Source organism: Camelina sativa, chromosome 13 (assembly GCF_030686135.1).
Source record: "Camelina sativa cultivar CO46 ecotype springtype chromosome 13, ASM3068613v1".
Classification (NCBI taxonomy): Eukaryota; Viridiplantae; Streptophyta; class Magnoliopsida; order Brassicales; family Brassicaceae; genus Camelina; species Camelina sativa.
Window position 1 is genome coordinate 6719724 of NC_141892.1, and position 23066 is coordinate 6742789.

General features: G+C 39.0%; 8 protein-coding genes and 1 pseudogene across 10 annotated transcripts; 4 read left to right on the top strand and 5 right to left on the bottom strand.

The window, feature by feature from the left end:
* The first annotated feature begins 99 nt into the window (after nucleotides 1–99).
* LOC104735726 (cellulose synthase-like protein D2) lies at nucleotides 100–5376 on the top strand. The gene is made up of 4 exons (XM_010455565.3): nucleotides 100–913; nucleotides 1441–2355; nucleotides 2457–3264; nucleotides 3374–5376. Exons 2-4 carry the CDS (start codon nucleotides 1472–1474, stop codon nucleotides 5111–5113), a joined length of 3432 nt encoding a protein of 1143 aa, XP_010453867.2. The 5' UTR covers nucleotides 100–913; nucleotides 1441–1471; the 3' UTR covers nucleotides 5114–5376.
* A 737-nt stretch (nucleotides 5377–6113) lies between these two features.
* Nucleotides 6114–7199, top strand: LOC104735727 (uncharacterized). Its single transcript, XM_010455567.2, has one exon. The coding sequence runs from the start codon at nucleotides 6210–6212 to the stop codon at nucleotides 7029–7031; it is 822 nt and encodes a 273-aa protein (XP_010453869.1). The 5' UTR covers nucleotides 6114–6209; the 3' UTR covers nucleotides 7032–7199.
* Nucleotides 7200–7431: 232 nt separating this feature from the next.
* LOC104735729 (uncharacterized) lies at nucleotides 7432–10932 on the top strand. The gene is made up of 8 exons (XM_010455569.3): nucleotides 7432–8033; nucleotides 8272–8367; nucleotides 8647–8757; nucleotides 8849–9158; nucleotides 9299–9389; nucleotides 9487–9817; nucleotides 9995–10143; nucleotides 10239–10932. Exons 1-8 carry the CDS (start codon nucleotides 7701–7703, stop codon nucleotides 10753–10755), a joined length of 1938 nt encoding a protein of 645 aa, XP_010453871.1. The 5' UTR covers nucleotides 7432–7700; the 3' UTR covers nucleotides 10756–10932.
* On the bottom strand, nucleotides 10742–11762 carry LOC104735728 (uncharacterized; annotated as a pseudogene). The gene is made up of 2 exons (XR_015578036.1): nucleotides 11622–11762; nucleotides 10742–11393 (listed from the first exon to the last, which is right to left on the bottom strand). The product of XR_015578036.1 is annotated as an uncharacterized LOC104735728 (transcript).
* Nucleotides 11763–11782: 20 nt separating this feature from the next.
* On the top strand, nucleotides 11783–12457 carry LOC104735730 (uncharacterized). The gene has a single exon (XM_010455570.3). It carries the CDS (start codon nucleotides 11913–11915, stop codon nucleotides 12216–12218), a length of 306 nt encoding a protein of 101 aa, XP_010453872.1. The 5' UTR covers nucleotides 11783–11912; the 3' UTR covers nucleotides 12219–12457.
* Nucleotides 12458–12551: 94 nt separating this feature from the next.
* LOC104735734 (NADPH-dependent oxidoreductase 2-alkenal reductase-like) lies at nucleotides 12552–14500 on the bottom strand. 2 transcript variants are annotated; one of them, XM_087481398.1, is made up of 5 exons: nucleotides 14075–14500; nucleotides 13818–13998; nucleotides 13422–13588; nucleotides 13261–13343; nucleotides 12552–13164 (listed from the first exon to the last, which is right to left on the bottom strand). In XM_087481398.1, the coding sequence occupies exons 1-5, from the start codon at nucleotides 14303–14305 to the stop codon at nucleotides 12780–12782; spliced, it is 1047 nt and encodes a 348-aa protein (XP_087337524.1). In that variant the 5' UTR covers nucleotides 14306–14500; the 3' UTR covers nucleotides 12552–12779. The 2 variants fall into 2 exon arrangements, with proteins under 2 accessions (XP_087337524.1, XP_087337525.1); XM_087481399.1 differs by having other exon boundaries at nucleotides 13261–13329; nucleotides 14075–14401.
* Nucleotides 14501–14644: 144 nt separating this feature from the next.
* Nucleotides 14645–16855, bottom strand: LOC104735733 (NADPH-dependent oxidoreductase 2-alkenal reductase). The gene is made up of 5 exons (XM_010455574.2): nucleotides 16430–16855; nucleotides 15942–16122; nucleotides 15527–15693; nucleotides 15328–15410; nucleotides 14645–15174 (listed from the first exon to the last, which is right to left on the bottom strand). The coding sequence occupies exons 1-5, from the start codon at nucleotides 16655–16657 to the stop codon at nucleotides 14796–14798; spliced, it is 1038 nt and encodes a 345-aa protein (XP_010453876.1). The 5' UTR covers nucleotides 16658–16855; the 3' UTR covers nucleotides 14645–14795.
* Nucleotides 16856–17131: 276 nt separating this feature from the next.
* On the bottom strand, nucleotides 17132–19401 carry LOC104735732 (NADP-dependent alkenal double bond reductase P2). The gene is made up of 5 exons (XM_010455572.3): nucleotides 18905–19401; nucleotides 18499–18679; nucleotides 18075–18241; nucleotides 17883–17965; nucleotides 17132–17641 (listed from the first exon to the last, which is right to left on the bottom strand). The coding sequence occupies exons 1-5, from the start codon at nucleotides 19130–19132 to the stop codon at nucleotides 17263–17265; spliced, it is 1038 nt and encodes a 345-aa protein (XP_010453874.1). The 5' UTR covers nucleotides 19133–19401; the 3' UTR covers nucleotides 17132–17262.
* Nucleotides 19402–20480: 1079 nt separating this feature from the next.
* LOC104735731 (NADPH-dependent oxidoreductase 2-alkenal reductase) lies at nucleotides 20481–22898 on the bottom strand. The gene is made up of 5 exons (XM_010455571.3): nucleotides 22441–22898; nucleotides 21855–22035; nucleotides 21409–21575; nucleotides 21232–21314; nucleotides 20481–20963 (listed from the first exon to the last, which is right to left on the bottom strand). The coding sequence occupies exons 1-5, from the start codon at nucleotides 22669–22671 to the stop codon at nucleotides 20585–20587; spliced, it is 1041 nt and encodes a 346-aa protein (XP_010453873.1). The 5' UTR covers nucleotides 22672–22898; the 3' UTR covers nucleotides 20481–20584.
* Between the last annotated feature and the right edge of the window lie 168 nt (nucleotides 22899–23066).

Here is a 23066-nt window from a genome sequence, read left to right on the forward strand (position 1 = left end):
AGTAATAAATCTAACATTGTTTAAAACCCCCAAAGAAAGTGAATTTATCTTGGATTTATTTTCTTTGCTCTAAATATTGATGTAGTAAGATAAAATCGTGATCTAAGGAACTAGAGTGATTTTTTTTTTTTTTTTGACAACAATTAGAGTGATTTTTATAGGAAGTAAATATTTTTGTTTTTGGAATCATTTATTCAGTATAGAAAGAAAGAAAACAAAAATGGGAATAAAGAAAATCCGACCAGAGTTAATACTTAATAGAGCCGTTCTTACTTTTATTTTTACTTTATTACCTTTCTCCGTAAAACGCTTCAAACTGTAAATAAATAAATAAAAAAAGGGTCAGCTCCGTCTATTTGTTTCCCGGCGGCGGCGTTCCACCTTCGTCTTTGCTGTCTCGCCGCGTCTTAATTTTTTTCTACTTCAGTAATAAATCGAGCAGAGATCTTTCTGTCTTGATTTCTCTTCTCTCTATTCTACAAAATCTTGGCAATTTTATTTACTTACTTTTTTTTGTTTCTTTGTTTTATATATATATACAGAAGTTAAAGATCTTTGAATATAAAAATTGGGTTTTGGGGCTAATCGTTGATATCATAACGTGTATTAGTTAAGCAAAGCAGGAGTGCTTAAGTATTTGCTCACACGACTAAGTCTTTTTCTCCTCCTCTTCTTCTTCTTCTTCTTCTTCTTCCCTCTCTCTCTCTCTCTCTCTCTCTCTCTCCCTTTCACTATCGCTTCTCAATTTATCAAATGCCTCATAATATCCAGTTGGGTGGCACGACACGACCGCGTTGAATACTTCAGACAGATTTGCTAAAAAGAAAGTGTTCTTCTTTTATCAAACCCAAAGATCTGAGTTTCTTCTTCTCTCTCTCTCTCTCTTCCTCTGTCACGGACACGGGCTCCTAAGGTATTCTTGTCAGCAAATCGTGTGTTTTTTTTGAATTAATGTTGTTTTTTCTTATTAAGTTCGTGGTGGGATCGTCTCTCTCTCTTTTTTTTTTTTTTATGTCTGAATGTCAAAAGCTTGTCCTCATCTCTCTTTCTCTTTTGTTTTTGAATTGCTGAGAGAAAGATGTGTGTTGTTGTTTTCGAGTTATTCTCGGATTTGAAAGTTTGAAACTTTGTTTTAGTGTAGTCGTCTTCTTGATAGCTTTTAAAGGTGATGATGCCTTTTTGTTTTGTTTTGTTTGAGTTTTTCGGATTTTAAATTTTTCTACAAAAGCAATGATTGTCACCCTTCTTTTTTTATGATGAGCTTTGTTGTTGATTGAAGCCTTTAGTAGAGAGATCCATGGATTGATCTGTTTTCTCTTTGCTGATGTTTTGATTGCAATTAAGATTTCTGCTAAATTATGAACATTTAGATGTCTTTGTGTTTGTTTCCTCTTTTGCTGACTTTATTGCATCTGGTTGTTTGTTTACTTCTTTCTTCAGGGGATCTACCTGAGGTAGATCAACAACAACAATGGCATCTAATGACCATTTCAGTAAAAGCCGATCAAATCTTTCAAACAACTCTGATATTCAGGAGCCTGGAAGGCCACCTGCTCCTTCTTCAGTCACATTTGCTCGTAGAACTTCCTCTGGTCGCTATGTTAGTTACTCCAGGGACGATCTTGAAAGCGAGTTGGGAAGTCAAGATTTCATGAACTATACAGTTCACATCCCTCCAACTCCAGATAACCAGCCAATGGACCCTTCCATTTCTCAGAAAGTCGAAGAGCAATATGTCTCTAACTCGATGTTCACCGGCGGGTTTAACAGCGCTACGAGGGCTCACCTTATGGACAAAGTGATTGAGACAGAGACTAGCCATCCGCAAATGGCCGGCGCTAAAGGATCCTCTTGCGCCATCCCTGGCTGTGATGCTAAGGTTATGAGCGATGAGAGAGGTCAAGATCTTCTCCCTTGTGAATGTGACTTTAAAATCTGTAGGGACTGCTACGTAGATGCGGTCAAAACAGGCGGTGGGATTTGCCCCGGGTGTAAAGAACCGTACAAGAACACGGAGTTTGCTGATCAGACTGATGAGAACGGTCAGCAAAGGCCTATGCTGCCTCCAGGTGGCGGGTCGAAGATGGAGAGAAGATTGTCGTTGATGAAGTCAACTAATAAATCAGCTTTGATGAGGAGTCAAACTGGAGATTTTGATCACAACAGGTGGTTGTTTGAGACAAGTGGAACTTATGGTTATGGTAATGCGTTTTGGACAAAGGATGGGAATTTCGGGAGCGGTAAAGATGGAGATGGTGATGGTGAGGGTATGGAGTCTCATGATTTGATGAGCAAACCGTGGAGACCGCTTACTAGGAAGCTGAAGATTCCTGCTGCTGTTATTAGTCCATACAGGTAATAAAAGAGAAGTGTATTGTTTTATTTTTTTACTTTACTAAATCCAATTCTATAAGATGTTAAAAGAATATGTTTTTTTTCCTTTTTCTTTTTTGTAGGCTTTTGATATTGATCCGTGTAGTTGTTCTTGCATTGTTCTTGACTTGGAGGATTCAACATCAAAACCAAGACGCTATATGGTTATGGGGAATGTCTGTGGTTTGTGAGCTTTGGTTCGCCTTTTCTTGGCTTCTTGATCAGCTCCCTAAGCTATGCCCTATTAACCGTGCCACTGATCTTCAAGTCCTCAAGGAAAAGTTTGAAACGCCAACAGCCAGCAACCCGACCGGGAAGTCAGACCTTCCTGGATTTGATGTGTTTGTCTCTACTGCAGATCCTGAGAAAGAACCTCCTCTGGTCACTGCTAATACCATTTTATCAATTCTAGCTGCGGAATATCCGGTTGAGAAGCTTTCTTGCTATGTATCTGATGATGGAGGGGCACTTCTTACGTTTGAAGCCATGGCTGAAGCTGCCAGCTTTGCAAACATTTGGGTTCCTTTTTGTCGTAAACATGCCATCGAGCCGAGGAATCCTGACTCTTACTTTAGCTTAAAGAGAGATCCTTACAAGAACAAAGTAAAGTCTGATTTTGTGAAGGATCGGAGACGGGTTAAGCGTGAGTTCGATGAGTTCAAAGTCAGGATTAACAGCTTGCCTGATTCGATCAGGCGACGTTCTGATGCTTATCATGCCAGAGAAGAAATTAAAGCCATGAAGATGCAGAGGCAGAACAGAGACGATGAGCCTTTAGAGCCAGTGAAGATTCCAAAAGCTACATGGATGGCTGATGGTACTCACTGGCCTGGGACTTGGTTGACTTCTGCCAGTGATCATGCCAAAGGCGACCACGCTGGTATAATTCAGGTATAAAGCCTTCTTCTACTTCCTTTGAAGTTTTCAAGATCCATAGATTCAAGATGTTATTACTTTCTTTAATATCTCATTTTGCTTTGCATGTTATTGATCAATGCAGGTGATGTTGAAGCCACCAAGTGATGAACCACTACATGGAGTATCCGAAGGGTTTCTTGATTTAACCGATGTGGATATTCGACTCCCACTCCTCGTCTATGTTTCTCGTGAGAAGCGACCGGGTTATGATCATAACAAGAAGGCTGGAGCCATGAACGCCCTAGTCAGAGCTTCTGCTGTTATGTCAAATGGACCATTCATACTCAATCTTGATTGTGATCATTACATATACAACTCTGAGGCACTGAGAGAAGGTATGTGCTTCATGATGGATAGAGGCGGGGATCGCCTTTGCTACGTTCAGTTTCCACAGCGGTTTGAAGGTATTGATCCTTCGGATCGATATGCTAATCACAACACTGTCTTCTTTGACGTCAACATGAGAGCTCTGGATGGGCTTATGGGTCCAGTTTACGTTGGAACCGGTTGTCTCTTCCGAAGGATTGCACTTTACGGTTTCAATCCGCCTCGAGCCAAAGACCATTCCCCAAGTTGCTGGAGTTGTTGTTTCCCTCGTGGCAAGAAGAAGAATATCCCTGAAGAAAACAGAGCTCTGCGTATGAGTGATTACGATGACGAAGAGATGAATCTTGCTCTTGTCCCGAAGAAGTTCGGTAACTCGACGTTCCTCATTGATTCAATTCCAGTAGCTGAGTTCCAAGGCCGGCCTCTCGCGGACCATCCAGCAGTTAAAAACGGGCGCCCACCCGGTGCACTCACCATTCCACGAGAGCTTCTTGATGCAACTACCGTAGCAGAAGCCATTGCTGTTATCTCTTGCTGGTACGAGGATAAAACGGAGTGGGGATCACGTATCGGATGGATTTACGGGTCAGTTACTGAAGATGTTGTCACAGGTTATAGAATGCATAACCGTGGCTGGAAGTCTGTTTACTGTGTGACGAAACGTGATGCTTTCCGTGGCACAGCTCCTATTAACTTGACGGATAGGCTTCACCAGGTTCTACGTTGGGCTACTGGCTCGGTTGAGATCTTCTTCTCCCGTAACAACGCTCTTCTCGCTAGCTCGAAGATGAAAATACTCCAGAGGATAGCTTACTTAAACGTTGGTATCTACCCGTTCACATCGATCTTCCTCATCGTCTACTGTTTCCTCCCTGCGCTCTCCCTCTTCTCTGGTCAGTTCATCGTCCAGACGCTCAACGTCACTTTCCTAGTGTACCTTCTCACCATCTCCGTCACTCTCTGCTTACTAGCCCTCCTAGAGATCAAATGGTCTGGAATCTCACTTGAGGAATGGTGGAGAAACGAACAGTTTTGGCTCATTGGAGGAACAAGCGCTCATCTCGCAGCTGTGCTTCAAGGTTTACTTAAAGTTGTAGCTGGAGTTGAAATCTCCTTTACACTCACTAGTAAATCAGGAGGAGATGATGTAGATGACGAGTTTGCAGATTTGTACATGGTGAAATGGACTTCGCTTATGATCCCTCCCATTACGATCATTATGGTTAACTTGATCGCGATTGCGGTTGGATTCAGCAGGACGATTTACAGTGTGGTTCCTCAGTGGAGTAAACTGATTGGAGGAGTGTTCTTCAGTTTTTGGGTTTTGGCACATCTTTATCCATTTGCTAAAGGTCTAATGGGACGTAGAGGAAGAACACCAACGATTGTGTATGTTTGGTCTGGTCTTGTGGCCATTACCATTTCTCTTCTTTGGGTCGCCATTAATCCTCCGGCTGGTAATACTGAAATCGGAGGAAACTTCAGTTTTCCATGATAGGTTGAGAGTTCTTTCTCAAGAATCACAAACAAAAAACTTCTCTTTATTTTTTGTTGTATTATTAAATCACACATTCCTTTATTAGATTTTTTGTTTTGTTTTGTTTCTTTCTGTCTGATGATGATATGGGTCATGTTTAGGACAGAGATCGGCTAAATATAATTCGAACCAGTGAAGGAACTTAGTTTCTCTCGCTGTCTTTATTTTTGTTTTTGGTTCTCTTGTTGTAACATTTATATATGACATGGATGTTTTGCACATTTCATTCGTTCATCTTTCTTATGTAACGAGACAACTTTTATTTTTACTTCTTTTTTTCTTTTACTTCTTGTAATTTGCAGCCAGTAATTAATCTTTGATTTGTGGCGGAACTAAACTGTCTGTTACTACTAAAGCCAAAATCCATAGTAAAACAAGAAACCAGACTTTACAAAACCAAAACTGTAAAGTACATGAAAAGAATAATTCACATACCGAAAAAGTCGTACACGCGACGCAAGCTATGAAACATGATAAGGGAATTACATTATTGAGAAATTTAATAGTTAGAACAACTTTTAGACGTGGTCTTCAACCTCCATGACTCCACGTGACAACCATGTGGGAATGTGAATCCTTATCTACATATTTAGCGTACGTGAATACTTTTCGAACAAGAATCTTCTATGTATCTGAGATTGGAAGCATGTCGTGTGATAGTAGATCTCACAACTCACAAGAAAAAAAACATCACCAATACTAACCAAAAATTCTAAAATTGTTACTTGTTAGTGATTATTGATTAGAATTAAGAGACTGGATAACAAAGTTATGTTCTAGTGATTTCTAGTATTATCCAGAGTATATATATCACATATTATTATATTAGCTGAACAAACTATCTACAAACTCGCTCACCATGCGGATACCATGACCTGATGACCACTCAATTTGGTGGAAAACAACACACGCATGTCCAAAGCTAAACATTATCTATCACCTACCAAAATTCTTCACATAACTATGAGAGGTTATATCTAAGTGTCCCGACCACCAATCTAATCTCCAAAAATACCCCTCAAAAGAGACAAGAAAGATTCTTTTCAAAAAAAAAATGAGAGCTATTCAAACTCATGTGATAGCCTTCTGCATGTTGTTAGTCATCATCGTAACATCATCAACAAGAGCCCAAAAGAGTCCTCATGTGCGGGACAACCATGAGCTTTCTGTAGCCATCGAAGAAATGGAGAAAGCAGATTACTTCTCTTTTGTGATGCTCATTAACATGTTACAATCCGTAAACCCTCGATTACTAGCCAATGTCACATTCTTGATGCCAAAGGATAAAACCCTTTCCAAGTCAAACATTATTCAACAAGATTCGGTTTCCGAGTTCTTGCTTCGCCACTCGATCCCTTCTCCTCTTCTTTTCGAGCACCTCAATCTCATCCCCAATGGCTCCATGGTTCCTTCCTCTTTACCACATTACGCCCTCAAGATCTCCAATGGTGGAAGATCAAACTACTTCCTCAACAATGTCAAGATTATAAGCCGCAACATATGTAGCTTAGGGTCTATCAAATGTCATGGAATCGACGGCATACTACAATCTTCAAGTACTATCTATGATGATTCTCCTCAAAATAATCATACGTCACCCTTCATTTCTTGTCCTAGCAGTCGCAACAGTAGTGACCACAACAGTCATAACATTAGTAATGATCACAATAATGATCAAAATAGTACTCGTCCTGCTTACACCCTTACCGCCCCTCCTCCAGCCAGCAGTACGCACCCCCTACCAAAATCAGATTCTCCTAGCACCCCTCAGGGGTCAATGTTGACTTTACTCGTTATTTTTATCCCCGTGGTATTAAAATGCAATGCACATGGCGCGGATAACACCTCTGTAATAATAGTATTCTCTTTGTTATAGTTCTTATACATGTAAAAGAAAGGGCACAAAAAAAAGGCTAACGTTATATTGTAACAATCAGTTCAAGTATTAAATTTTTAAATTCCATAATGCATCTATTAAAAAAAAAAAAAGGTACTGTCTACTACTAATTCAGAATCGTTTTCTTTCGTTTTATGAATCATGGTATTAGATTAATAATATTAGTATTATTGATTAAGAATATAAAATTCCAAGTAAATAGTATGTTCTAAAAATCGTATAAAATATTTTTAGCATTAATTATATATATATATATATTTTTGGTATTCAGCATTAATTATATATTAAAAACAAACAAATTTATAAATGTAAAGAGGCCTAAATATTTTGAGTTCTCTGAACTCTTGAAGTCTGAACTGTATAAACGAGTCGGGTTTTCGGGTCAAATATCCAGATTATTGATTTAAACCGACCCGAGATCTAAAATCTTATGAAATTTTGTTTTCCTTTGGGGCAGAGTAAAAAAACCCTACCAAAACCCTGGACAAAAATTTCCCTGCCTCCATTTCTATGGCTTCGAATTTCGTGTTCATCAAGCCAATCTCCACCTCTTAAATCCCCTTTTACACCATTTTTTTTCTTGTAATCAGGAAGATTCCTAGTCTTTATTTCTCAGTCCCCTTGTAGATTCGCTTCGGGAACAAACAAATGGCACAGAAATGTGTGATGGGTGTGATCTCAGCCCTAGCTGCCTCCGCTTCTCTCGCGCCGTCGAAATTCGCCGCTGCTGATGGACCTTTCACCTTCTCTGGCTTCTCATCAACTTCTCCGTCTCCTTCGATTCCTCAGCAGCAAGGTTCTACTCCGCCGGCGGCTTCGGAATCTGGGAAAGAACCGTCTGTTGCCGGCGAAGAATCTGATGCTCCTCCACGGGTTCGAAACAATAATCCGAGAACGACTTCGGCTGGGTTTGATCCTGAAGCGTTGGAGCGTGGAGCTAAGGCCTTGAAAGGGATTAACAACTCAGCTCATGCTAAAAAGGTCTTTAAGAAATAACCCAATGCTGTACATAGATCTGACAAAAGATTCTCAAGTAGATTAGGGTTCTGTTTAAGGCTGAGGTAGTTTGTAATTTGTCTGATGAAGCTTATGGAAGATAGATTTGAGCTAAAGAGCTTTCTGTACTAGAATTCTGGGATGAATGTTCAAAGGTGTTGTTTTTGTGTGTTTGTCAGTTATCCTTGGCCTTACCAGTTGATGAATCTTTGGTTTCTGTTAGGTATTTGAAAGTATTAAGACACAAGAAGAGACGAGGCAAGCTGAGTTTACTGCTAAGGCGCAAGAGTTTAAAGCTTTGCAATCCCAAGCTGAAGCTGTGAGTTCAACTTACTATTTGAGTTCATTGTCAGTATATTGTGACTACATGGTTTGATCAGGTTGTACCTACTTAGGCTTTCTCTAGACGAGTGTATGTTTTAGTTACTATTAAAGTGTATATATGCTCTTAAAACCCTCTGGTTACCTACCAGAATTGACTTTGCAGCTGCTGCGTTGTAACCAAATCAATTGCTGTTACTGTTTGCTGCAGCATTCATTATTGTACTAGAAGTTTTTTGGTTCCAAAGTTACGTTCCTGACATTTTCCATTTCGCAGGAGAGGCAAAGGGTGATATACGAGGAACAGAAGAAACTTGCTCAGCACCAAGCACAAACAAAATCACAGATGGCCCGCTATGAAGATGAGTTAGCAAGAAAAAGGATGCAGGCATGCGATTTTACAAAATTCTTTTTATTAGTTATTTAACATTAAGAACTCCTATTATTTCTAACAACTTATGATGCCTGCCTTGTTACAGGCTGAGAATGAGGCACAGAGAACAAGAAATCAAGAACTTGTGAAAATGCAAGAAGACTCAGCAATTAGGCGGGAAGTAGCTCGACGAGCTACTGAGGAGGAGATTCAAGCACAGAGACGACAAACAGAGAGGGAGAAAGCTGAGATTGAACGTGAGACAATCAGGGTCAAAGCAATGGCAGAAGCTGAAGGGAGAGCCCGTGAATCGAAGCTTTCGGAAGATGTAAACAGGAGAATGCTTGTTGATCGTGCAAATGCAGAACGAGAGAAATGGGTGTCTGCCATAAATACTACATTCGACCATATTGGAGGTCTGACATCAGTATTATCTCTTTATCGTTTTGATTATTTTTTGTGGAAACTTCTCTATGACAGTTTTACCTTAGCGTTTTGACTGATTCATTAAACTCACCTTTTCAATAAATGATTGGCTCTTTGTCCATTTTCCTAGGGGGCTTGCGTACCATTCTAACGGATCAAAATAAGCTGGTTGTTGCTGTTGGAGGTCTCACCGCTCTTGCAGCTGGGATCTACACAACAAGGTAAAGACTAAGAATGGTTGATAAAAAAAAATGTCAGCCATGACTTCTTGTCGTTAATGGTTGAGAACTTAGTCATCATATAGATTGCTTGTTGCAGAGAAGGTGCCAAGGTTATCTGGAGCTACGTGGATAGAATATTAGGACAACCTTCTCTAATTAGAGAATCATCGAGAGGAAAGTACCCTTGGTCTGGTTCGGTTTCTCGTGCCTTTTCCACGTTGCGGGGTGGTGCTAAGGAGTCTACATCCAAAAGCGGCGAAGGGTTTGGTGATGTCATCTTGCATCAATCTCTTCAGAAGAGAATCGAACAGCTAGCTAATGCAACTGCCAACACAAAAGCCCACCAAGCACCTTTCCGAAATATGCTTTTCTACGGTCCACCAGGAACAGGGAAGACAATGGCTGCGCGAGAACTGGCTCGTAAATCTGTATGTGTTCTCTCAGTTTCTAATGCGTATAATTGTTTTATCAGGCATTGAGAATAGATGCATTCTTCAAATTGAGATCTTAGTTTTAGGTTACTCATGGGCATTAAAATTGCAGAATCTCAGGCTTGTTACTTAGATAATGCGTGAATCACTCTCCCTTGATTTGGTATCTTTCAGGGTCTAGATTATGCGTTGATGACGGGTGGAGATGTTGCTCCACTTGGAGCTCAGGCTGTTACAAAGATACACCAACTGTTCGACTGGTCCAAAAAATCTAAGAGAGGTTTGTTGCTCTTCATCGATGAAGCCGATGCCTTTCTGTGCGAGTAAGTCCCAGATCTGATGCTGATGATAATTAATCTTTAAAGCATGGGCTGTAGTTGTAGTTATTAATGTCTTTATTTGATTGCAAATTTGACAGACGGAATAAAACATACATGAGCGAAGCGCAAAGGAGTGCACTAAATGCACTTCTCTTCCGCACGGGTGACCAGTCCAAAGATATAGTCCTAGCGCTTGCCACAAACAGACCTGGTGATCTAGACTCTGCAGTGTCTGACCGTATCGATGAGACTCTTGAGTTTCCCTTGCCTGGAGAAGAAGAGCGCTACAAGCTTCTAAACCTCTACCTAGACAAGTACATATCTAAGGTTAATCTAAAAAAACCGGGTTTGCTCCAAAGCCTTTTCAAAAAAGAGCAGCAGAAGATTGAGATAAAAGGCATTACCGAGGATCTTCTGAAGGAGGCTGCCGCCAAAACAAAAGGGTTTTCTGGTCGAGAAATCGCGAAATTGATGGCGAGCGTTCAAGCTGCTGTGTATGGAAGCGCAAACTGCTTATTGGACGCAGAGCGTTTCAGAGAGGTCATTGATTACAAAGTCGCGGAGCATCAACAGAGAAAAAAACTAGCTGGAACCGATACAGTTAGCAAGAAATGAAATCATATAAACTTATCATGAACACAGGTGTCTACATGTGTAGATTTGAACAACTCGAAACTCAATACCCTGAGCATTATTCTCAAAAGGGTTTAGGCAAAAAAGCTTTTCTAGTTTTCCAAATTGTTTCTCCCCTGTGTTTCTTAAGGTGAAATTTTGATGACTGCTTTAGATTCTTTTCTTCTTGGCCATTACACTCTTGAGTTGATCTTATCATATCACTCTTTGGAAAACGAGGCAATACCGGTCTTTTTGTGGGACATTTCCCAGTTCTGACCATCATAGCTTTTAACCTCAACATGATCCAGTGTCCCCGACTTGACACACTTAACCGTGACAGCGACTCCATCGGGGTTAGACCTTGGGATGTAAAACGACGTGATCCCACAGACCTTGCAGAAAGTATGCTTGGCCGTGTGAGTCCCAAAAGTGTAAGTAGTAATGAAGTCACTGGAATCATCAACAAGCTCAAAGTTGCTTGAAGGAACAATGAAATGAACATTGCCTCTCATTGAACAATCTGTGCAGTTGCAGCTCCAAGCCACTACACTCGTCGACGCTTTGACTCTCCATTTGATTTTTCCACAATGGCACCCACCTTCATGAAGTGTCAGTTCTGATTCCATGCTCAATTATTGCTGAATCCACAATCAGATTCTCATAAGCGAAAATAAATTGATAGTACCTGATTGAGTAAAAACCAAAACCCGATCTGCAAAATTTGTCACAGATTCGATAACCAGATTTTGTGAAACACAAACACCACTTGCAAGTTGTGCAACTCGTTCGATGTAAATGTGTCTACCAAAGTGATAGAAATAAGGATTAAGGATTAAGTCAACGAAAGAGCAGAAGAAAAGACTCACCACGCTTAATCGTACGTGGCTTTAACGCGCCGGATATGCGAGTGGCAGTTTTCAAGGGGTTTATGTGCGCAGAAGAACAAACTTACTGGGTCTAAAATGGGCTTTAGTGGGCCTCGAGGAGCTTTGATTAGGCCTTAACTTTTTAATTTTATGATAAAATTAAATTCTAAAGAGGCGGTGGTGACACTGCGACCTAATTTTACTCTATCTAGATCACATCTGTTGATCCAGTTGAAGCTGAGAAATTGAGAGATTTCTCAGGGCAATTGAATTGGGTGATCCAAAACAAAAATGGCAAGTGAAGAAGCGAAGGATCCATGGAAAGGAGAAGAATGGGGGATTGAGAATCAGAAGGAGAAGAAGAAGAAGCCAAATGGTGGTGGTGTGAAAACGGTGACGAGAGCGAGAAAACAAATGCCGAGAGGACTTGAAGAGAAATACGAAGCTTACTTCCTCCCGAGAAAGCCATGGCCGAGGGCTCTTGCCTACTACGGAAGTTTCATCCTCGGTGGGATTGGTGCTGGGATGGTTATCGAAGCTTGGATCAACAAAAAAGTCAAAGAAGATGGAGGAGTCATTTGGGAATTCGACAAATAAGAATGTAAGGAACAGCGAGAGTATTTGTTTGACTTACTACACTCTCTATATATCAGAAATGGATTGAACAAAACGCAAAAACAGAGGCTCGGTTCCAAATGTTTCTGATTTTGCCTTTTGGTTTGTTGTTGTCTGCGTTTTCTTTTGTATTATTGTTTGGCCAACCAAGCGTGTCACTGTCAGGCCTGTTCATACAACAACTCAACGGTAAAAGAATGCATTTAAGGTGTTCGACGAAATGCTTTCGGTTATAATTTGATAAATTAGGTTTAACATCATCACGTTAATCACTTCACGTCTGAATGAGTTGTTCATTCTGTAACAAAAACCATATAACACAAGTGTATTTATTTCATAATTTGGCCAAATTATTACATAATGACAATTCGAACCATGATCTCTAGATGCAGAAGAAATTTCACACGATGAACCAGAAGGACTCACCAGTTACAACTTATGTCCTTTGTAAACTTTACTCATACATATACTTCAAAAGACTAATCCAGGCTTTGGAGACAAGAATTAACACCATAACTTACGGAACAAACTCTCATTTTTTTCTCATTCAAGATCACGAGAAACCACGACAAGTTGTTTCCCAACGTTCTTACCGTGAAAGAGTCCAACGAGAGCAGCAGGAGCACTCTCTAACCCTTCAGCAACATCTTCCACATACGTTATCTTCCCTTCTCTTACATACGGAACCACAAACTCCAAGAATTCTGAGTACTTGTGGAAGTAATCAAAACAGTTAAACCCTTCAATACGGATGCGTTTGTATGTGATGAGCGAGAGGCCGTATACGCCTTCCGGATTCTGTAGATTGTACTGCGAGATCATCCCACATGCAGCTATACGTCCGTGTGGTCTCATGTTTAGGATCACTGCGTCAAGCATTTTGCCTCCAACGTTCTCAAAGTATATGTCAATGCCTTGAGGGAAACACCTAGAAAAAAGAGAGAATCTTTTAATAGGTTTAATTGACATACTAAATGCTATTACTTTGATCTTATTTTGTGGATGTAACAAAATCTTTACTTGCCTCTTTAAAGTAGCAACTAGATTATGCTCTTCCTTGTAGTTGAAGGCATCATCGAATCCGAACTTGTTCCTGAGGAGATCAACCTAAAGAAGCTCAATAAATCAAGGGACATGATTTGTTAATAATCCGATCAAGAAATGGATTACAAGTAGAGATTATACCTTTTCTTTGCTACCGGCACTTCCAACAACATAACAACCCATCATCTTAGCAAATTGTCCAACAAGCTGACCAACCGCACCAGATGCAGCTGACACAAACACGGTCTCTCCTTTCTTAGGAGAACAGATCTCATAAAAGCCAACGTATGCGGTCATACCAGGCATACCTATCAGGAACAGAGGAGCGTGAATAATTCAATATAATAATGTTATTGGCATCTACATTAGCTCATGCTGGAGATTAGTATAGATGTTTCAGACTAATGATACTTGCAATTACGACCAACACTCTAACCACCATGATTATCTAGTTACAAAACTGTTTTGAGTTCCAATTTATTCAACCAAATATAGATTGTTAGCAAAACATAGAGAAAGTGGAATTAACATTAATACCAAGAAGTCCGGTGTAGTAAGATAAGGGAAAATTGGTATGATGGATCTTGAAGTGAAGATTAGGAATTGGGGTAATAACACTGTACTCTTCCCATCCAACTGCTCCCCAGAGTAAGTCACCTTCTCTGTAATCAGGGTGCCCTGAATCTATCACTTTAGACACTCCAAGCCCTGAGATTGGCTGCACAAACACAACACAACATAAGTTCACTTAAACTGTATGTAGTTAAACCAACTAGTGAAAATGCTTTTTTTACCATGCCGGGAGTGAAGGACTGAGCTGTAGCAGGGCTCAAAGGATCAGGCTTTCTCATACGATTTCGCATGTAAGGATCGCAAGACAAGAAGAGATTCTTCACCAAAACCGTCATAGATCCCTTTGGCACCCTAAGATCGACGTTGGTGGATGTGATTACAAGGTCGGATTCGTTTGCGAAACCGGTAACGTAATCACGTAATAAGACTTGCTTGTTTATCACCGTCGCCATTGTTGGTTTTTGGAAAATATGTTTGTTTTTGGTTCCTCAAAACGTCTTTATTTCTATCTACTTATATATATAAGCTATAATGCTCTACAGTTAGTGCGGTTATTAAAGCCACAAGTTGTGGAGATAATCCTTTTTTTTTTGTCATCAGGTAAGGAGTAAACATTTCCGTATAGACGTGTTTTGCTATCTGGCAATGCAAAACTAATGAACCCAAACTTAGCTGTATATATAGGCATGATTTCTTGCGCTATTATGTGCGATGCAAACAATGTGGGGAATTAACTCTCTCTCTAGTGCTATATCTTTAAAGAACCAAAATCAAATCCAAACGCAAAGAAGAACCTAATGCCGAATTTTATATTTATTTTAAAACTAGATCAAATGACATGAATTTCGATTCAAACCCATAACAAACTATTTTATTATCCATAGAACAAAAGCCACCCACACAAACGCTGGTTGGATTTAAGTAGAAGTTTTAAATTTTCTTTCACTCACGAGCAACAACCACAACTTGTTTCCCAACATTCTTACCATGGAAGAGTCCCACAAGAGCTTCAGGACCTTTCTCGAGCCCATCAGCTACATCTTCTACGTACGTGATCTTCCCATCTTTTATGTGTGGAAGCACAAACTCCAGGAACTTCGAGTATTTGTCATAGAAATCAGACACTACAAAGCCTTGAATGCGGATTCGTTTGTAGATTATGTTGGATAGGTTGTGTACACCTTCCTGGTTCTCAAGATTGTACTGTGAGATCATTCCGCAGACAGCGATACGCCCTTTCACGTTCATGTTCAAGAGCACTGCATCCAGCATTTTGCCTCCTACGTTCTCAAAGTATATGTCGATGCCTTTGGGAAAACACCTAGATATATCAATCAATGAAGATAATGTCATTTTCCCACGTAGAATGATCATACTTACTTCTATATATATATCCATTTCTCTCCTTTTGCGAATTGTCGCTTTATTCAGCAACTGATAACAGTTATAGATATCAAAATAAGTGGTAACCAACCTTTTCAGGGCAGCACTAAGGTCTGGTTCTTCCTTGTAGTTAAATGCCTCATCAAACCCAAACTTGGTCTTGAGCAGATCAACCTAACAAATCCCCAAAAGTAAGTAATTAAAAGGGCTAGCTAATCATTCTCTTGAAGGGGAATCAAGAAACATAATATAAGGAAACAAAAATATGGAAATGATGATCAGTTTTTCACCTTTTTTTTGCTTCCTGCACTCCCAACAACATAACAACCCATCATCTTAGCAAATTGACCCACAAGCTGACCAACCGCACCAGATGCAGCTGAGACATAAACTGTCTCTCCTTTCTTTGGAGAACAGATCTCATAAAAACCAACATATGCGGTCATGCCAGGCATACCTGCCAGGACCAGACAAAAAAAAGTAAAAAACCCATAAAAGAAAATATATATCAAAACATATCAACAAACCGAACAGTTGAAAGTCTATAGTCTTCTCGATTGAAGTTTTAAATATCGACAAAAGTATAATTGCATACTCCTACATGGTTATGACATTCAACTTCATGATCTGTCTAAGCTAAGTTACCAAGTGATTCCACATTTCCACTTCAAAAACAAGGAGCAAATTAAGCCGGGATTAACATACCGAGAAGTCCAGTGTAGTAAGATAATGGAACATCGGTATGTTGGATCTTGAAATGCACGTGAGTCATTGGAGTGATAACACTGTACTCCTCCCACCCAACAAATCCCCAAAGCAAGTCTCCTTTTTTGTAATCCGGATGAGCAGATTCCATCACTCTAGACACTCCATACCCATTGATTGGCTGCACCAGAAACACAAATGGAACAACAAGTCAACACGTAGTGATAGCAAAAACCAAAACCCCAAAGAGACACAATTTCATCTATGTGTCATCAAGAACACCAAATTGGTTAAGTGTATTATTATTATAGTTTATAATAAGATAATACTTCTCTGTTCACAAAATCAAATATTTATATTTATATCCAAATTATGAGAATTCACATAAATAATCAAACAAAGTAAACATTATCATCCGATTCACATTTTCACCGGAGACCGTGGAGATTTGCATATTAATCTAAAGTGAGAGTCTGGTCGATGGGTACCTGACCGGGAGCGTAAGCTTGAGCAAGAGCAGCAGAGGAGGGATCAGGTTTCCCCATACGAATACGCATGTAAGGATCGCATGACAAGTAGAGATTCTTAACCAGAACCGAGTTAGAACTTTCGGGAACACTAGTTTCGACGGTGGTGGTAGTGAAATCGAAATCAGATTCCTTAGGGAAAGCACTCACGTAGTCTTTGAATATTACTTGCTTGTTCGTCGCCGTCATCGTTAGTTCTTTCTCCGATTTGAACTTCTGACTTGGATAAATTTATTTGTTACATTGGACTCTTGAGGACGCTGCTGATTTTTTATAGTGGCCACAAGATCAATGATATCAAAATATGACGTCACTGACTATGTCACATTGTTCACAATTTTTGGATCTTTTTAAGGCGTAATTTGCCCACACCTTCCATTTTGAATCTTTGATGTATCTTTCACATTTATTATTTAGAGTGATTTCTCTAAAGGTAAACATAGTAACATTGTACTGGTTGTCAATCCAGCCTTATCTATAGCTCTACTTTGTATACTAGGGGACTTAAACAAAGTCCGCCTCTGAGTCAGAAGGGACTTGCTTTGCTTTGATCCTCATAATCTTCTTTTGGTTACTAAAAAATATTGAACACAGTGTGTTCATACTCGGTGGACACCCTCGTTTGATGAACATGTCACATATATAGAATATGATTCGAACCGATAACAAACGAACTGATATTATATTAAAATGTACTTTATTATATTATTATTACTCTCATTATTATTCAATAGCTCTTACACACACCCTTGTCGGATAAATATAAACATTACTCCCATTCCCATATAGATTTTTTACTCACGAGCAACAACCACAACTTGTTTTCCAACGTTCTTACCATGGAAGAGTCCCACAAGAGCTTCAGGACCTTTCTCCAGTCCATCAGCTACATCTTCTATGTACGTGATCTTTCCTTCTTTTATGTGAGGAAGCACAAACTCCAAGAACTTTGAGTATTTATCATAGAAATCAAACACGGCAAAGCCTTGAATACGGATTCGTTTGTATATTATGTTGGATAGGTTGTGTACACCTTCCTGGTTCTCAAGATTGTACTGTGAGATCATTCCACAGACAGCGATACGTCCGTGCACGTTCATGTTTAAGAGCACTGCGTCTAGCATTTTGCCTCCTACGTTCTCAAAGTATATGTCAATGCCCTTAGGGAAACACCTGCAAAAAAGAAAAAAAAGGAGGATATCTCATAGATTAGTCAAAAAGCAGTTGATTGTAATTCGGAGTTTCATTGGTTTCCAATAAATTAAGGTTGTTTCCCATGTAGAATCATGGTGTTCATGCTTTCATACATGTCTCTGGTTTATACTTTAGTTGTGAAACGCGGCTTTATACTGCAACAGATCCTAACCAGGCAGTTATAAACATGAAAAAGCTTTGAAATAAGTGGTTACTGAACCTTTTCAGAGCGGCACTAAGGTCTGGTTCTTCCTTGTAGTTAAATGCATCATCAAACCCAAACTTGGTCTTTAGGAGATCAACCTAACAAATCCCGGAAAAAAAAAAGAAGTTAGAGGGCAAATCATTCCTTTGAAAGAGAACCAAGAAACATAAGGAAACAAACACATGGAAATAATGATCAGTTTCTCACCTTATCTTTGCTACCGGCGCTTCCAACAACATAACAGCCCATCATCTTAGCAAATTGTCCCACAAGCTGACCAACCGCACCAGATGCAGCTGAGACATAAACTGTCTCTCCTTCCTTTGGAGAACAGATTTCATAAAACCCAGCATAAGCAGTCATACCAGGCATACCTGTCATGACCGGGGAAAAAAAAAACGACCCATCAAAAACAGATCAACAAACTACCAAACTGTTGAAACTCTAGTCTTGTAGATTGAAATTTAAAACTTGACATAACTAATTCCAGTCCTACGTTTCAAACAATCGTTTTTAATCCACAAAACTACATATCCAACTACATGATTTCTGTATAAACAAGCACTTTTATCTTAAAGTTGCCAAGTAATTCTTCACAGAAACAAGGAACAAGGCAGAGAGATAAACATACCGAGAAGTCCAGTGTAGTAAGATAATGGAACATCAGTATGTTGGATCTTGAAATGCATGTGAGGAGCTGGAGTGATAACACTGTACTCCTCCCATCCAACAATACCCCAAAGTAAATCACCTTTTTTGTAATCTGGATGTCCAGATTCTATCACTCTAGACACTCCATACCCATAGATTGGCTGCATACAAACAAAAACAAAAATCAACACGAGAGAGAGAGAGAGACACACAATTTCTTCACAGAGCCTTCAAGAACATTAATCTAAAGTTCAAATAAACTTGTCTATCTAGCTTAATCATATGGATTCGAGTTATTGTAAACAGTATTAGCCAGATTTTGAAATTCACCGGAGATTTGCATATATAAATTGGAGAATAAAGTGAAATTTCTCATTGATTCGTACCTTGCCGAGGGTATAGGCTTGAGCAAGAGCAGTGGAGGGTTTAGGTTCGCCCATGCGAGTACGCATGTAAGGATCGCATGACAAGTAGAGATTCTTGACAAGAACAGAGTTAGAACCTTCGGGAACCCTAAGTTCGACGGTGGAGGTAGTGAAATCGAAATCGGATTCCTTTGGGAAACCACTCACGTAGTCTCGCAATGTCACCTGCTTGTTGTTCGTCGCCGTCATCGTTTCGTTTCGTTAGTTAAATTCTTCTTCTCTGAGTTGAATCCCTAATTTTGTTACGTCTTCTTTCTTCTTCCTTGGACTGTCCATGGACGCGCCTCCTTTTTTATAGTGCGCCTCTCTGTCTCTCATTCTCGTTCACTCATATCAAGTATGACGTCACTGCTTATGTTTTTTTTAATTCATCACATATTGTTCGCAATTTGGATACTTTCTCTTTCGTGCGTTTATTTTTGTTCACACTACTTCACAGCCATTTATTTATTTGCCCATTTCACAAGAGCTCGTATTTGTGCATTACTAATGTAAAACTTAAGAATTGGGACTGTTTTGTTTATTATTGGTGTGAACCTTCGAAAAGTGACACTGAGGTCAAACACGGTGAATATCCGCGTTTGTAACTTTTAATCGGCTTGTCAAATTTTGAGCGATTTTTTTAATTGCCATTCCTTTTAGTAGTTGTATACTTTTTATCATATCACTTAGAAAAATCTCTTTTTATAATCTGAATTTAGTTTTATGGATGAAAATTAAAAGCAAAACAAAAGCATTCATAAAGAAAAATCATAATATTTTGGAAATAAAAAAATAGAAACCACTGATTGGGACATGCGACTAGATAGACGAGAACCTTCGGAACATCATTCATACAAATTTATATTTCTTTTTTGAAGTTTAGATTTCCTTTTTTTATGTTCTAACTTTATTATAGTGTTAGTTCATAATTTATTACAAAGATTTTTTAAAACATGAATTTTCGTACATGTGTTTTGCTCGAGCGTTAGAGAGCCTCTCAAGGTAACATACTAACATTGCTTCAAAAACCTAATGGTGTGTGTGAGAAGATTCCATATTGAGCGCGGCAGATTTGTGATTATACTTCTTGGAGACATGCTTATCTCTGAACCTGCACTATTTATTTTCCTCACATATTTACATTACGAATCAAAGTCATGTAAAGCAATGAACAAACCTATTTATTAAGAGATTTGACTTCAATTTCCTCAAGAGTGAGTGAGTCCCTTTGTCTTTGCCTCTTTGGCACAATGGAGAATGTGAAGACCAGCGACAAAACACGTATCACACCAAACCCACAAAGCATTATCTTAGCTCCCAAAGCAGAGCCATGTGATTGTGACTATTTGTGAGTACGATGTTCTCTAATAAAAAAGGAAAAGAAGTTGCACAAATAGCAACACTAACTGTATTCACTAATGTACACATACTTGGTAACATAACCTATTAAAAGAGCTACAAAACATTGGTTTGTAACTTCGTATCAGGCAGTTTTTGTATTTGTGGGAGGCGTTGATGAACAAGTCACATAGAATATGATTCCAACCAAAAAAAATGATAAAATTTACTTCAATTCAATTACTGATATTTATAAACCAAAAACTCACACTTGGGTTCGAACACCCATACAAATTCTTGTTGGATAAATATACAAGTAAATCAGTCGTGAGCAATAGCAACAACTTGTTTCCCAACGTTTTTACCATGGAAAAGTCCCACAAGAGCTTCAGGAGCTTTCTCAAGACCATCAACTACATCTTCCACGTACGTTATCTTCCCTTCTTTAATGCACGGAAGCACAAACTCCAAGAACTTTGAGTATTTGTCGTAAAAATCAAGAACTACAAAGCCTTGAATGCGGATTCGTTTGTAGATTATGTTGGATAGGTTGTGTACACCTTCTTGGTTTTCAAGATTGTATTGTGAGATCATTCCACAAACAGTGATACGCCCGAGTGGGTTCATGTTTAAGAGCACCGCATCTAGCATCTTGCCTCCTACGTTCTCAAAATATATGTCGATGCCTGTTGGAAAACACCTGGAAAAGAAAAGAAGAGACTCTCTCTTAGCTTAGTAAAAGAGCAATTGATAAGATATCAATGAAGATAATTCTTATTTTCTTTTTTTGCTCGAAAAGAGTCATAGTTTCGGTGTTTCCTCTGGTTTATCCCCAATTAAGTGGGTTTACACGTAGAATCATGGTGTTAAAGCTATTATCCATTTCTCTTGTTTCTATTAAGTTGTGAATTACCGTTTTATCATGCAAACCAATCCTAACAATTATAGACACCAAAGGGTTACTGAACCTTTTCAGGGCGGCGCTAAGGTCTGGTTCTTCCTTGTAGTTAAATGCATCATCAAATCCAAACTTGGTCTTGAGCAGATCAACCTAACAAATCCCCAAAAGAAGTAAAAGGGCTAAATCATTCTCATGAAGGATAACCAAGAAACAAAAATATGGAAATGATGATCAAGTTTCTGACCTTTTCATTAGTACCGGCGCTTCCAACAACATAACAACCCATCATCTTAGCAAATTGTCCCACAAGCTGACCAACCGCACCAGATGCAGCTGAGACATAAACTGTCTCTCCTTTCTTTGGAGAACAGACTTCATAAAACCCAGCATAAGCAGTCATACCAGGCATACCTGGCAGGACCAGACAAAACCCATCAGGAGTGAATATATTAAACTGATCAACAAGGCAAATTGTTGAAACTCTAATCTTCTAGATTGATGTTAAAAAATGTGACATAACTAATTCTATTCCTACGTTTCAAAACAACGTTTTTGAGGTTTATCAGACATCCACAGACTATTATTATACATGGTTAATCAACTTCATAATCTCTGTATCAAGAAGAACTATTTTCTAAAGCTACAAAGTGATTCTTTACAAAACCAGGAACAAGGCTGATATAAACATACCGAGAAGTCCAGTATAGTAGGATAATGGAACGTCAGTATGTTGAATCTTGAAATGCATGTGAGTCATTGGAGTGATAACGCTGTGCTCTTCCCATCCAACAATACCCCAAAGTAAATCACCTTTTTTGTAATCTGGATGCCCAGATTCTATCACTCTAGACACTCCATACCCAAAGATTGGCTGCACACAAACATAAAAAAAAAAAGACACAATTTAATAACAGTCTTCAGAGTCTTCAAGAACACCAATCTAAAAGATAAGACCGTTTATATATAACATACAGTTATATAGTTTAATTATTAACTAACAAGATGCATCCAGATAAGTTACAGAAACGATCCAACACACACAAAAAAAAAACAGAACCGTTGGTTGGTCAATTTATATTATAACAAATAAAATATTAATATTAATAATTATAAATCCAAAAGAAGAGGAAACAAAATCATATAATAATAATCTCACCGACCTCGAATCAAATCATGCAAACCAAACGAAACCAAATAAGAACAATATTATCATCGGTTACTAATTTGACCGGAGATCTGAATATATAGTCGGAGGGAGAGTCTGGTCGATGGGTACCTGACCGGGAGCGTAAGCTTGAGCGAGAGCAGCAGTTGAGGGATCAGGTTTGCTCATACGAATACGCATGTAAGGATCGCATGACAAGTAGAGATTCTTAACCAGAACCGAGTTAGAACCTCCAGGAACCTTAAATACGACGGTGGAGGTAGAGAGATCGAAATCGGATTCCTTAGGAAAACCATTCACGTATTCTTTCAATACCACTTGCTTGTTCGCCGCCGTCGACATCTCCGATATGATTTATTTCCCCGGTCGAGTACAATAATTGGCTAACTTCTTCTTTCCGAGCCTGCTGCTTTTTATAGTGTTGGCCTCTCTGTGTCGCTCGTCTTGTAGCTGCTGTTGTTACATAAATTATATTTTTCAACTATGACGTCACTGCTTATATATGGGCTCAGTCAATATGTTCACAATTTGGATCCTTTCACATTTTTCGTTCTTTTCACATTTGTTTTGTTTTTTTTTCAATATGAGAATTTAATTTTATTCCATAATTTTGTATTTTTGTATTTTATTTTCTAGGATTCTTTATAATGTTGCCAATAGGAGCCATTAAATTTGAAAAGGAAGAAAAAGGATTTTACATGCCAAGATATTTTATTCCGGTTTTGTAAAACACTAAA